Here is a 15,260-nt window from a genome sequence, read left to right as displayed (position 1 = left end):
TTCTAATCAGGGGACACAATAGATATAAGTTTAGCTGTAGGAAGGGCTGGAAAAGCCCAAGGGTTCTTAGATTATGAGACAAGGCAGATGGTAAAGCCTGCAGGAGTGTAGGTGGCAACAGCAAGGCAAATAAGACCTGGTGGTTTGCTATTTTGCTGCAAGGAACTGACTTAGTGACTTCTACATCATTTAGGCACTCAAGCTACCTGAAACAGTTTTGAAAAAGATGCTGACAGGGAAATACCATGGAGAAAGGGAAATCCCCTGGAGAGGGAGGAGGAGAGGAGTACTTCTTGTCTTCTAATGATCTCAGATAATTTCTAGGTAAAACATCCCTTCCCTTTGAGACACAAATCTATGATCTTAAAATCTACTCTAATTAGAAATTAGTTTCTTTCATTCACTCATTGGAAAAACAATTCAAATTTTTTAATATAAGACAAATTTGCACATTTTAAAGCAATAAATTATTTTCATTTATTTCACCCAATATCATGCTTTAGAAAAGTAAATATCTTGGTTATTTGCCAAAATTGAAGTACATAAGAGCCTAAGAGGTAAGCTACTTCTGATTCAATATATTAACAACACATATCTGAACTAACACAAATTATTTTAATGAGGAAAAAAAAGACCAGGTATCATCTTCAAAACACATGGATATTTAATTATTTATTTATAAATCTAAATCGCACTTTGTTTTAACAATTTTGAAAAGATAATTTCAGTTTTATCAACATGGAAATAAAATATTATTTAATAGACTACTCCTTCCTCTCTCAGGTTACACACCTATTACTACAACATTCTATCAGAAGTTTGTTCATATTAGGCAATTTTTGGTCTATGCAAGTTTACTCCTTGCTAACAACTTCACTGTTTTTTCTAAACCTGTGAGTACAGATGGATTTCACAGATTTATGACAGAATAGCATAAGGATTTTTGAAATCTGTCTTTAAAGCCCCATTTTGCTCGCAATGAGTACAACAACTTCATATTATTTTTCCACTCACCCATTATCTCAGTAAATAGTATCTATATACCGAAGAAAATAGCATAGTGACATAAAGAGGTGATATGTTGTACAAAGAGTCCAGTCATGAGATCAGAGATCTATTACAATGTATTAAAAATTTTATTTTTATTTACTCTATCTCTAAAAAAAGACAAAACAAATTTTTAATCTTATTTCAGTGCAGGAGTGAACCAGTTTCCAATGATAATTCTGAGTTCAGTGGGTGATGAGTGCTTTATATTCCCTTAGTCTTACCCAAAGTGGCTACAAATAGTTGAGCCAGTTAACTGCAATGCTCTTTATACCATGTTGCTTCTCCTTTAGGAGATTATTAAGGAAAACTTGTGGTCTGGCTTAAAGTAAGTCAACTGATGGTTATTTGGGTTGGTAGAGAACACTGCTATTCACTATATAAATATATATAAGAAATTGGCCTAAATGTATATATTAAGCAAACAAAAAGGATGAAAACTGTTCAGAGTACAATATGCAAACTGTTATGTTCATTCATGTATATCAGAAATCTAAGATGTGAAAGGAACCTCAGAGGTTATCTTAGCTGAACCCTCTTATTTTCTTAGAATGGTTCTGCAGATGAGTAATGATTTAGATCCATGACTGAGTTAAAAGAAATTAAGCTAGATTCCACTGCAGAAGCTACCTGGCGCTTCTCGTAATCTCAAACTTTGCTGTAAGAAAAGCCCACCTTTAAAAAAAGCAAAACAAAACATGAGAATTCTTCTAGTATAGCAAAATGAACATTTCAAGCTTCTCCTCTAAGAAGCTATCCCCCATGAATACAGAAAATTATTGAATATTGTGATAGACACAAACAGTGATAACTTTCCTGAATAATTCTGAGCAGTGATATCAAGTGTGACATCAAGGAGACCTGTGTGCTCCCCCCAAAATGTCTAAATGTCACAGTGGCAGCTCTAAAGGCCATAGTGGCATCTCTAAGTGCACGAAAAAGTGACTTGCTATACATTGTGAGGTACTCCAGTGTGGATGACATAGTGTTGAATATTCACCGAGCCTTTGAATGCTACAGGGCCTCTCTCACTCAGTGAGATTTATGGTCACTCAAAAAAGACTAGCTCATCAATAAGGAGGTGGAAAAATGATTGAAATATACTTTAGCCCACATTATGATATATGATTTGACGGGCAGTTCACTGAACACATCTCTTAATGTATGTGTCTTAAACAGGCATTACACACAGAAATGAACAGGAATAGCGAATGGATCTCATTGAGGAAATAATAATGTGCTTTCAATGATGTTCAAGGTGATTAGTGCTTGGATACAAAAACTCATCTTTTTACATTAATTTTCTTCCAGCGGTAGAAGTTTGATTAAGCCTATGCTCCTCAAGGCTAGGAAGACGTAGATTCAACTCTTACCAATGACACTTACTACTTGTATGATTACAAGCAAATAAGTTAACCATTTATTCTAGACAACTTTCTAAAATTGTAAGCACCAAAGAAGGTACCAATCTACATTGGTAGAGGGTGTTTTCTTACTTAGGAATTACCCACAATGATTCACAGGTTTAATTTTTATCCCTCGCCTTATTCTTCAAAAAATGCTGTAAATGAGTGCAAAATCATGAAAAGACAGAATCTCAAAAAAAAAAAAAAACAAAAAACTTGCCCACCCCCCCCCCAAGAAGAAAAAGAAAAGGCAATAGAAAGATGCATAATGGATGAAGCTGCAATATGTTACCAGAGATGAGCTGCAAACAAGAAATGTTATAAAAGATATCATCAGAGAGACATATAATTAGAAAAGGAGATGAGTCAGTCATATATGGAATGAGGGTAGGGAATCAAGGTGGTCAGCCTCAGTACTGCATCTGTATCATCTGAAAAGCTCTACTGGGTTTTAAGAAATACTTCGGGAAGATGGCACAGTAGAAAGACACACATACGCAGGGGTTCCCCACACAGCCCATAAAATACCTGTAGAAAGGGACTCTCAACAAATTTTGGAGCAGCAGAAGTGGAGAACAACAGAGTGGAGGAGATTTCCAGCCCAGGGTGACCTGAAAGGCCCATGGGAAACATAGGTTGCACCAGACTTGGAGCAGAGCTTGGAGCCTGGGTGCAACTCTGGGAGGAGGACACCTCACGGGCAGAATCTCCAGTTGCAGCAGCAGCAGCAGGTCCACAGATCCCTCAACCAATAGGCGCCAAAGGTCAGTGGAGTTTTTTCAACTGGCCAGGAAGGGAGAAGGGCCTTCCCATAGCTTCGGCCTCAGGCAGCAGCCCGCAGAGGCCAAAGCAGCTGTCAGGACAGCCCCTACAGCAGCCCGCATCCATTGCTGGATGGTAAAAACCCCTGGGGGCACTGAGGAGCTGAATATTACCTCAGCCCTGTGTAGAGAACCTGAGGGAACTGGTCTTTGTCTCACAATGAATGGCTGCCCCGCCCATCTAGCTTATGTGAAAATCAGCCCCCAGCACTGACTTGGTGGAACTGGAGGCCAGGTGGCTGTGGAGAGGAAACTGATATGATTCTGGACACAAAAATCTCTCCCTGCTTCCAGATCAGTGTACACGCTTGACTGTGCCACCTTGGAGGAACTGAGATCTTACAGATTCCCAGAGTATACCCTACTCTTCACAAAGGACCCAAAAGTCAAGTAACTGGTTGGGAAAATGCCCAAAAAAGGGGAAAAAAAGTAAGAGAACGTTACTTTCTTGGTGAACAGATATCTTCTCCCATCCTTTCAAATGAGGAAGAGCAATGCTTACCATCAGAGAAAGACATAAAAGTCAAGGCTTCTATATCCCAAACATCCAAAAGAAATATTCAATAGGCTCAGGCCATGGAAGAGCTCAAAAAGGATTTTGAAAAACAAGTTAGAGAGGTGGAGGAAAAACTGGGAAGAGAAATGAGAGAGATGCAAGAAAAGCATGAAAAGAGGGTCAACATCTTACTAAAGGAGACCCCAAAAAATGCTGAAGAAAATAACACCTTGAAAAATAGGCTAACTCAATTGGCAAAAGAGGTTCAAAAAGCCAATGAGGAGAAGAATGCTTTCAAAAGCAATTAGCCAAATGGAAAAGGAGGTTCAAAAGATCACTGAAGAAAATAGTTCTTTCAAAATAAGAATGGAACAGACGGAGGCCAATGACTTTATGAGAAACCAAGAAATCACAAAACAAAACCAAAAGAATGAAAAAATGGAAGAGAATGTGAAATATCTCATTGGAAAAACAACTGACCTGGAAAATAGATCCAGGAGAGATAATTTAAAAATTATGGGACTACCTGAAAGCCATGATCAAAAAAAAGAGCCTAGACATCATCTTTCATGAAATTATCAAGGAAAACTGCCCTGATATTCTAGAACCAGGGGGCAAAACAAATATTGAAAGAATCCACCAATCACCTCCTGAAAGAGATTCAAAAAGAGAAACTCCTAGGAACACTGTGGCCAAATTTCAGAGTTCCCAGGTCAAGGAGAAAATATTGCAAGCAGCTAGAAAGAAACAATTCAAGTATTGTGGAAATACAATCAGGATAACACAAGATCTAGCAGCTTCTACATTAAGAGATCGAAGGGCGTGGAATATGATATTCCAGAAGTCAAAGGAACTAGGACTAAAACCAAGAATCACCTACCCAGCAAAACTGAGTGTAATACTTCAGGGGAAAAAATGGTCTTTCAATGAAATAGAGGACTTGCAAGCATTCTTGATGATAAGATCAGAGCTGAAAGGAAAATTTGACTTTCAAACACAAGAATGAAGAGAAGCATGAAAAGGTAAACAGCAAAGAGCAGTCATAAGGGACTTACTAAAGTTGAACTGTTTACATTCCTACGTGGAGGGGGAGAGGGAGGGAGAGAGAGAGAGAGAGGGAGGGGGAGAGGGGGGAGAGAGGGGGAGAGAGAGAGAGAGAGAGAGAGAGAGAGAGAGAGAGAGAGAGAGAGAGAGAGAGAGAGGGCGAGCGTACAGGGTGAATAGAACAGGATGGGATCATATCTTACAAAAATGAAATTAAGGGGTGAGAGAAATATATTGGGAGGAGAAAGGGAGAAATGGAATGGGGCAAATTATCTCTCATAAAAGAGGCAAGTAAATGATTTTTCAGTGGAGGGACAAAGTGGGGAGGTGAGAGAAAAAACATGAAGTTTACTCTCATCACATTCGACTAAAGGAAGGAATAAAATGCACACTCATTTTGGTATGAAAACCTATCTTACAATACAGGAAAGTGGGGGAGAAGGGGATAAGAAGGGTGGGGGGGATGATGGAAGGGAGGGCAATGGGAGGAGGGAGCAATTTGAAGTCAGCATTCCTGGGGAGGGACAGGATCAAAAGAGAGAATAGAAGAAATGGGGGCAGGACAGGATGGAGGGAAATATAATTAGTCTTATACAACACGACTATTATGGAAGTCATTTGCAAAACTTCACAGATATGGCCTATACTGAATTGCTTGCTTTCCCAATGAGGGTGGGTGGGGAGGGAGGGATGAACAGAAGCTGGAACTCAAAGTTTTAGGAACAACTGTTGAGTACTGCTCTTGCATAAGACTAGGAAATAAGAAATACAGGTAATGGGGTATAGAAAGTTATCTTGCCCTACAGGACAAAAGAGAAGATGGGGATAAGGGAAGAGAGGGATGTTGGAAGGGAGGAATGTTAGAAGGGAGGGTAGACTGGTGATAGGGGTAATTAGAATGCTTGGCGTTTTATGGGGGGAGGGGAGAAATGGGGAGAAAATTTGGAACCCAAAATTTTGTGGAAATGAACATTGAAAACTTAAATAAATAAATTTAAAAAGAAAAAAAGTACTTCTGGAAAGACATGGACAAAACCTGCATAGGATAAATTGGTAAATAGGTAAATTCAGGTAATAGGTAAAGTGGTTATCATCTTCATTGGAACATATCAATGATATCACAGCCAACAAAGAATTCTCTCAGTTCGCAATATGGCTACAAATTATGGAATGCCAACCTCTCAAAAGAAAGAGTAACTCAAAAAGTAGTGGAATACTATGCAGTGTATATAAATATGCTGCATCATGTTATCAACTATGACTTGTGAGAGGTAGAATACAACACTTTCAAAGAAAGTTAGATAAGTCAATTGTGTAAACAATTGATAAACAGGACAAGAGCTCCAAAGGTATCTCCAAAACATTAAAAAGCCTTGAGTGTTACATGAGGGACTATCAGGGATCGATGACAAAACCAACAATCAAAAGGGATTAGAAAGCTTTAAGAGGTTACAATCTACATGATTGAACTTAGAACATGCAGTTTATCATGGGTTACTTTAACTTTCAATTTTCCAACAAAGTTTGGCAATAGTTTTAACTATCATTCATTTAGGTTACTGAAATATAAACTGACAATAAGAAAAGTATCTTTATTCTTCAGGAATAAATAAGGGCTTTATCAATCAGTAATCATAGCAATACAGGAATCAAGTCTTCAATTCCACTAAAAGGCACGCTAATTTCTTTCTTGTATAGCACACATGCACACACATTCAAAAACTTTATAAAAAGCCAGCTTTATTCCTCTTTAAGACTAGGTGTTCCTGTCTTGCTCAAGCTGGTAGTACAAGGGCTACTCACAGTCATGGTCCTAATTTGACTGGCACAAGAATTTTAGCCTGCTGTTACAGACTTGTACTGGTTCATCCCTATTTAAGCAATATGATAGCCTCCTGATCTTGAGAGCTTGCCATATTCCATATTAATGCCAACCTTGGTGCGAACACCCAATCGGCTTAGCCTAGTGTAGATCAGAATTCCTGAGCTCAAGAGATCTGCAAACCTCTTGCCTTCTCCAGCAGCAGGGTTTGCACTACCATACCCTGCAAGAGCTACCAGTTTCAGACTGTTAGGATATATAGAAAAGATTGATATAAGTATGTGTGCATGTATACATACACACAAGCTATACCATCATAAAAACCTGAAATTCCAGGTAATATTTAAAATCTATTTTTAAAAAGTTGCCAGCCAATATTATTAGTTCCTCCATACTATTATCAATGCCAATTTTGGAAGGTTTGAAAGAAAAGTTATTTTTAAATACCTGTGTCCATACTTTGGTTTAACTGTTGGTCACTTGTTTCTCCATCTTCACTGATATATCCAGGGGGTGGTGTTTCTAAAAAGAATTCAAACAAATCAGATATATCATTTGAAATGTACTGAACCCATTTTTCCCTATTAGATAACTAACCCCTTCAAACAGTAACTGAGATACCATGTATATAACAGGATTTAATAGGACAACAATAGCTTCCTGTACAAAAAGATCAAATTCACTGCTATATTCATTTAGCTATGATTTTATATATCTGGATAATTACTACAGGCATATTTTCTGGGTCAACAGTCAAAAGATAACTTCAAAGAAGTCCTAAAATTGACTCTGTATTTCAGAGACATCAACCCCTACCAATGCTTTTCTTACTAATGGAAAACTGAAAGCTAACTTATTTTCTTACAAGGAAATTAAAAGAAAAATATAAGGAATCCAGATACAGGATTTATTTTTAAAATATCTGCTTTATTAAAAAGGTAATTAATCCTTTATATGCTAGGCTGAATTTTTTCACAAATGAATTTAGGTATTGGTAAAGTGGTATGCTCTCACTTCAGTCTGAAAAGGCATCTCTCTGGTGCTCTTTCAAACTAATGGATAATGGAGAAAAGCAGATTTAGGATTCACATAAAGAAACACTTCCTAATAAGTCAAATTATCCAAGAAGCAAATGGGCTAGCTGTGTTTATTCCCTCTGACCAGGTCTTCAAACAGTGGCTGGAACACTACTATTCCAGGGACCAAACTGGCCCACTTACTGTTCCTAACACACAGTACATTCCCGCTTCCACCTTCATGTTCTTGTACCCTCACTTCTACCTTTTACAGTTCTTTATTTCTGTCAATACTTAGCTTAAGCACCACTTTCTACATTAAGTCTCTTATGATTCCCCCAGTTCCTAGTGCTTTCCCTCCCAAAATTAGATTGTACTTAATTTTGTATAGATTTGTAAACATTTATTGATGTGCAAGGTGTCTTCCCTGACAGCAGACACATTCATTTTTGCCTGAATCTTTATTGCCTTGCAATGACTGTAGAGGTAATTCCCTTTCAGATATTTGGTTAAACTAAATGACCACTAAGATTCTGTGAATTTTTAATGACTTCTGAATATCTAGAACAGAATTAAATACACATAGAATACATAAGACAGAGGCTAAATGAAGGATTTGGTGAACATTAATGTCATTTTCTTTGTGACCAGGGGCCAAAATATTATCCATGAAAAAAACCCAGCCAATACAGCAAAAGCAATTTCAATTTTATGTAATAAGAACAGGTAAAGTCAAGTTTTTAAAGGGCTGCAACTCAAGAAAAAGCACAAACATGAAAACAGCAATTTCCTAAAGAAACCTAAACACCAAATAGCAAAGGAAAAATTATGACCAACCAAAAATTTTGCTTTGAATTCTCTAGTCCTTAAACCTTGTACTTCTCTTTGGTAATAGATTTAAACCTCTTAATAAAATTGTGATGTCAGTATCTAAATAAAATTTTATCTTAAGATGAGACCCAAATGTTTTGATACTCTAAAAAAAGGTGAAACATATTCATTAACGTTGGAAATTCTAAAAACAGAGATAAACTGGAGATAATGTGTGAAATACTTATGTCAAAAAGTTCATTTAAATAATCCAAAAAAAGTTTTCATTATAAAATCAAATCATTGACTACTGTAAGCTTTTCTACTTTCACCATTCCTTCTTAATTTAAGCTATTCTTCATCCTCACTGAAACCTCCCTCCACCCTTCCCTGTTCTCTCCCACCTTATCATTTCTGCTCTCACCTCATTCCCACTTCACATTCTGACCCCATGGTTCACCAGTTCAACTATACACTCTTCTCTATACTTAAATCCAGTATGGTACAATGGAAAAGCACTGGTTTGGAAACAGAAGACCTGTAGTACAAATCCTGCTACTTACACTAACAACTGTGTGACTATGACTAGATGATCTCCAAGGTCTTTCCCAGTTCTAAATCAATGACCTCTCTTTCCTGGTTATCCCCCCCATCTACTATCACTAACCCTACTCATATGCTATTTATGAATGCTTCTTCTTGAAGTCAGTCAACTACGCATGCTACATGAGTCTACTACAAATTTATCTAATCTCACTTGGACTTTTTACAGCTTGCTGTGTAAGCAATCCTTTCTCTTGACACTACCACACTGTCTACAGTAATTAATCCAAATCTTCTTTTCCTCCTCAAGCCTTTTACATAACCCCTTCTTACTTTTCTTGAGGAAGAGTCCATATCTGAAAAACTATGGTGATCTTTCTCCTGGACAAAGCTAATACCTCCACTTGTGTTCTTTTATTCCCTTCTGTCTCATCTGGGAGTCTGCTCCATTTATCTCCTCACAATCTTTTTCCTTATCCACCAGATACTTCCCTGTCATCTGTAAGCATTCTCAGGTCTCCCCTATCTTCCAAAAGTCTTCACTTGACCCAGTCATCCCCTCAAACCACTGTCCCTATCCCTTCCTTTCACAGGTAATTTCCTGGTCGTCTGTGCTCTTTTATTTCCTCCCCTTCCATTCATTTCTCGATCCTCTGCAACCTGGTTTCTGGCTTCACCACTCTACTGGAACTATCACCCAAAGTTACTAGCAATCTCTTACCTGCTACATTTAATGTCCTTTTCAGTCCTCATTCTACCTAACCTGTCTGTATCTTTAACATTAACTCCCTGTTTCTGAGACAGTTTTCTTTGCTTCTCTTCCCTATGTGACTACTCTAGATCATCATTCGTGTCCCACCCACTTAGCGTGAGTATCTTTTAAGGTTCTGTCTTGAGCCTTTTTTCTTTCTACATTCTCTTAGTGTTCTCACCAGCTCTCATTTATTCAAATTATTTTTAGGTAGATTCCTCAAATGTACATAATAAACCTTATCTCTCTCCTGATCTAGTTCTACAGGGCCAACTGCTGGCTGGCTATCTCCACAAGTGGGATATCCTGTCATAAGTTTAAATTTGACTTGTCCAGAACAGATCTAAGCTTCTCTTAAACAATCTCTCCCACCAAACTCATGCTGAGGTCATTATCCTTCTGGTCATGCAGATTCATAAGCTTGGGACTCATTCTTAACTTGCCCTTTCCCCTTGCCTCCAAGGTGCCAAATCAATATTTCCAAGACTTTCATCTGGCCACATCAGTTCCCTCAACAAAAATCAGTGATTCATTAGTGTCTCTGGAATAAAATGTACTCAAAATAACCTGAGTTTTTAAGTTGTCAATAATCTTGTTCCTACATATTTTGGCAAAATTATTTCATACTGCACTCTATTTTCTGATCAAACTAGTCTACTCTTCTCCAAACTGGAAGTGATGTCTCCCCTATCTCCATACCTCTAAAATTCTACTTCACCGCTGCCTCTTTAGAGCTCAGGGAATAGTTAAAGTGGCACTTTTCCTGACTGCCCCTTCTTTTCCTGGGTTGTCAGTGTTCTCTCTTGAAAATGCTATATATTGACTTATTTACCTGTGCATACATTATGTATCATTTTGTAATATAAGCTCCTCGAGTGAAAGTACTATTTCCATTTCATTTTTATACACTATCTAGTACTCAAGTATTTAGTAAATACAAAGATCACAGTTAATGGGATATGGACAAAAACTACTGGGACAACTGTACAGTAGTATGGAAAAAAATTAGATTTAGACCAACACCTTGCATTTTATGTCAAGACAAGCTCCAAGTGGAGAGATAACCTAGATATAAAGCTCACATCAACAAATCAGAGGGCAAAATTACCTATTAGAACTATGGATAGGAAAAAAGTTCATGAGCAAATGAGATACTTACAGAAAATAATTTTGATTATATAAAATTAAGGTTGAAACAAATTAAAAATCTTTAAAGCAATTTTCTCTGATAAAAGTCTTGTTTCCAAGACAAAGCAGCAACTTATTCAAAATTAAGAGTAAGAATCATTCCTCAATTGACAAATGATCTTAAGGGTATGAATGGGCAATTCTCAAGGGAAGAAAAATAAGTTATCTAGTCATATGAAAAATTTTCAGATCACTAATAATAAAAGGCAAATTAAAGCAATTCTTGAATCCTACTTCGTATATTTCAAAGCAGAAAAAACTGACAAAAAAGAAAATTTTAAGTATTAGAGGGTTTATGGGAAAATGGGTACAATGATGCCATGATGCACTGTAAATGAGTATAACAATCTTCCTAAGTGATTTAGGAGTATACACAAAAACTTTAACCCAGCTACTGTGTATCACTTCTAGGCCTGTAACTAAAAAAAGAAAAAAGGAAAAGGTCCTATATACATCAAATATATACTACAATGCAGTTCTTTTTGTGTTGCTTGAATAAAGATTGATTTAAATGTTATTGTTTGTTGCTTCGCTTCTTTCAGATTGTCCTTCATTTTTGTGTATTTGAATTTCCAGTTATTCTCTATTTTATTTCTTTAATAAAACTTGCCACTGTACATTTAAATTTTTCTATTCTGCCAATTATTTCTTCTGTGTAGACCTTAACATCTGTTTTGCCAGTTCTCATTTCTCTTTTAAACAAATGATGAACACCTTGTTCTGCTTCCCTCAGGCGTTTATTTATTGTTCTTTGCCATGTAACATCTACTTATAGCTGCCTGAAGTCTTTTTAATCTCATCTGAAGGCCATATTCCCTTTTGTCATTAATAGCTTCCTTATTATTTATCCGCTTTATCAAAATCTTTTGAGTTTTCTTCCCGGAGATCTCTGATAATCTGAGTCTTTGCCCTTATTTTTCCCTGTTGCTCACTTTCTGTCTCCCTCCCCTTTGATGGAAGGTTCCCTGGAGGCTCAAGCTCAAAATTGTCTCAGCCTCCTCCCATACACTGGACAATTCATAGGTCACCAGACCAGGTCTCTGCCTCAAGAGACATCTGAGAAAAACTAGTCCCAAACGGACACTGGGCTCTTTCCCTCAGGTTTAGTGGAATGACACACAGACACACACAAGCTTGCCCCAGTTCCCACTGTTCCTCAGTTCTCTGTCTGAACTCTTATCTTGGCACAGAGCATGGCAGTGGCAGAGAATGTTGCAGTTCTCCTCCCTGCTGTTGGAGTGTGAGCTTATGTCTGCTGTTTAGACCTCTGAGGCAAAGGGGTGAGGGTACAGAGTTGTGTTTCATTGCAAGCTTATGTGTTGGCTTGTTCAACTTTGCTGCTACAGGGTGGTAAAGAAAGGAATGCTGATAAAGCTCAAAGAATGCATCAGTACACTATGTTTTTATCTTGTTTTGGATTCTTGGTGTCTTAGATCATGGAGAAAACTGAACTGCTTTATCTCTTGCACAGAACTCTTATTTTGGATGTTTAAGAGGTTATGATGATCAGAGAAATATTGTAAGTTTCATGATGGTACAGACTTTTTGTGACCCCAGAGCTTAGAACACAAAAGACTGGCACATAAATATGCATTTAATAAATATTTACTGATTGAGAATTCTCCATCTCATAGGTTATGTGACCAATTTGTTCTCTCTTTACTACTTTATTTGTATTTCGTTTGTACTTACATTTATTTGCTGTCTCCCTCATTAGAATTTGTATTCTTAAGAAGAGAAATTATTTGTTTTTTCTTCTGTATTTGTACCTCTAGTGTCTGACATTATAGATGCTTACTGAATTCTTTTAATGATAAAAGAACAACAATTTTAGCAACTAGAATTTATATGGCACATACTATGTGGGAAGCACTAAGCTAGCTAATAAGTGCTTTACAAACATAACATTTAATCTTCAAAATCATCCTGGGAGGTAGGAGTTATTATTGTCTCCACTTTATAAATGAGGAAACCAAGACAAACAGAGCTTAAGTGATTTGGCCAAGGTCACACAGCTTTTAAGTATCTGAATTCAGGTTTTCTTGACTCCAGGCTTAAAAACACTCTATTCACCATACCACCTAGCTGACTCCAAGTCCAGTATTCTTTCTAATGCCTTTTATTTTTTCTTACATTTCTAACACAATATAGTGAAACAATATAAATTGGACCAATAGTACTGAAATATGACTTTTCTATTTTATGTTACAAATTCTTTTTGTACATTTAACATATAGATAATATATTTAATATGAAAGTGTTATGACTTACACTGTGTACATACATATACTCAACACATAGGAAGGTCAACCACACCCAATTACTAAAACACATTTCCTGAAAATTCAAGTTAGAAAAAGCAGCTATAGATTACATTAGATTTGCAGAGAGAAGTAGACAGTTTACTATTCTAATATGTACACTTTCTAGCTATTTTATATGGACACATCAGATCTGCGTTAAGTCTTAAATGAGATGTGTATAAAATACTCTGCAAATTTTAAGGTTAAGTATACAGGTAACAGCTATATTATTATAGAAAATTCATAAGATCTAAACCTTTCCCACCAATAAAGAACTTAGGCTAACAATACTAACCACATAGTTGGCCAAGTCTTGATCAATGAAATAGAAGGGGCTACACTGATTGTAAACTCCTTCAAGGCAAGAATATCTTTTGCCTCTTTTGTATCCCACAGATTTAGCAGAGGGCCTGGCATAAAGCAGGCATTTAATAAATGTTTAACGATTGATTAGCCATACCTCACCTTCAAAGATCTGACTGTCATAAAAGTTAAGAGACCTGACTTAAAAAAATTGGGCAAGCAGAAGCTAATGATTCCATGAAACATCAAGAAACAATAAAATAAAAAGAAGAAAAAAATAATAAAAGAAAACGTAAAATAACTCACTGGGAAAACAACTTACTTGAAGAACAGATCAAGAAGAGATAATTTAAAAATTACTGGAATACCTGAAGGCCATGATTAAAAAAAAAATTTAAAAAAGAGCCTAGACATCAAATTCCAAGACATTTTCAAGAATAATTGCCCTCATATCCTAGAACCAAAGGGTAAAACAGAAATTGAAAGAATCCACCAATCATCTCCTAAAAGGAGATACCAAAATGAAAACTCTCAGGAATCTTATAACCAAATTCTAGAGCTCCCAGGTCAAGGAGAAAATACTGCAAGCAGCCAGAGAGAAACAATTCAATAATGTGGAGCCACAGTCAGGATAACACAAAATTTAGCAGCTTCTACGTTAAAGGAATGGAGGACTTGGAAGATGATATTCCAGAAGGCAAAGGAGCTAGAAGATAACAAAGAAGAATAGCTCACTCAACAAAAGTGAGTATAATCCTTCAGGGTAAAAGACTGGATATTTAATGAAATAGAGAACTCTGAAGCATTTCTGATGAAAAGACCAGAGCTGAATAGAAAATCTGACATTCAAACAGAACACTCAAAAGAAGCATAAAAAGATAAAAAGGAGAGAGAAATAATAAGGGATTCTATAAAGTTAAACTGTTTACATTATTACAAAGACGCATGATATCTGTAACTCATAAGAACTTTATCATTATTAGAGCAGTTAGGAGGAGTATACATAAAGGGCATAGGTGTGAAATGACTATGGATGGGATGTTTTCTAAAACAATAAAATTAAAGAAAGATAAAGAAGGATGTTCTGGGAGAAGGGGGAAGGGAGAAGTAGAATGGGGTGAATTATCTCACATAAAAGATATGAAAGAACTTTTACAGAGGAAGGGAAGATGGAGTATGAGAGTGGCAGACTACTGCTTGAATTTTACTCTCACTGGAATTGGCTCCAAGAGAAGATAATACACACCCTCAGCAGAGTATACAAACCTATCTTACCCTAGAGGGAAATAAGAGGGAAAGAGGAAAAGAGAAGAAGCCAGGGGTAAGGAGAGGATTGACAGAAGGGAGAGTGGATGTGGGGAGGGCAGTAGTCAGAAGTAAAACACATTTGAGGAGGGCCAGGGTGAAAAGAGAAGGATAAATGAGAGGGGATAGGATGGAGGAAAACACATAGTAATTATAATTGTGAAAATCTTTCACAGCAAGTTTCTCTGATAAAGGCCTTATTGCTAAAATATATAGAGAAATGAGTCAAAAGTATAAAAACAAAAGGCATTCCCCAACTGATAAATGGCCAAAGGACATGAATAAACAGTTTTCTGACAAAGAAATCAAAGCTATCTATAGTCATATGAAAAAAATGCTCTGAATCATTACTGATTAGAGAAATGCAAATTAAAACATCTCTGAGGTACCATCTCACACCTATCA

General features: G+C 36.8%; 1 protein-coding gene across 10 annotated transcripts in view; it reads right to left on the bottom strand.

Annotated features, from left to right (window-relative positions):
• SMAD2 (SMAD family member 2) overlaps window positions 1–15,260 on the bottom strand; it is a 104,228-nt gene that overhangs the window by 26,481 nt on the left and 62,487 nt on the right. For all 10 annotated transcript variants that reach the window (XM_072605176.1, XM_072605178.1, XM_072605177.1 and 7 more), the window contains one exon: window positions 7,084–7,158. In XM_072605176.1, the coding sequence (XP_072461277.1) occupies window positions 7,084–7,158 (75 nt within the window). The remainder of the gene's footprint in view (window positions 1–7,083; window positions 7,159–15,260) is intronic.

Source organism: Notamacropus eugenii, chromosome 4, assembly GCF_028372415.1.
Source record: "Notamacropus eugenii isolate mMacEug1 chromosome 4, mMacEug1.pri_v2, whole genome shotgun sequence".
Taxonomy (NCBI): domain Eukaryota; kingdom Metazoa; phylum Chordata; class Mammalia; order Diprotodontia; family Macropodidae; genus Notamacropus; species Notamacropus eugenii.
The sequence above is the reverse complement of the archived record's forward strand: the minus strand, read 5'-3'. Positions and strand labels throughout refer to the sequence as shown.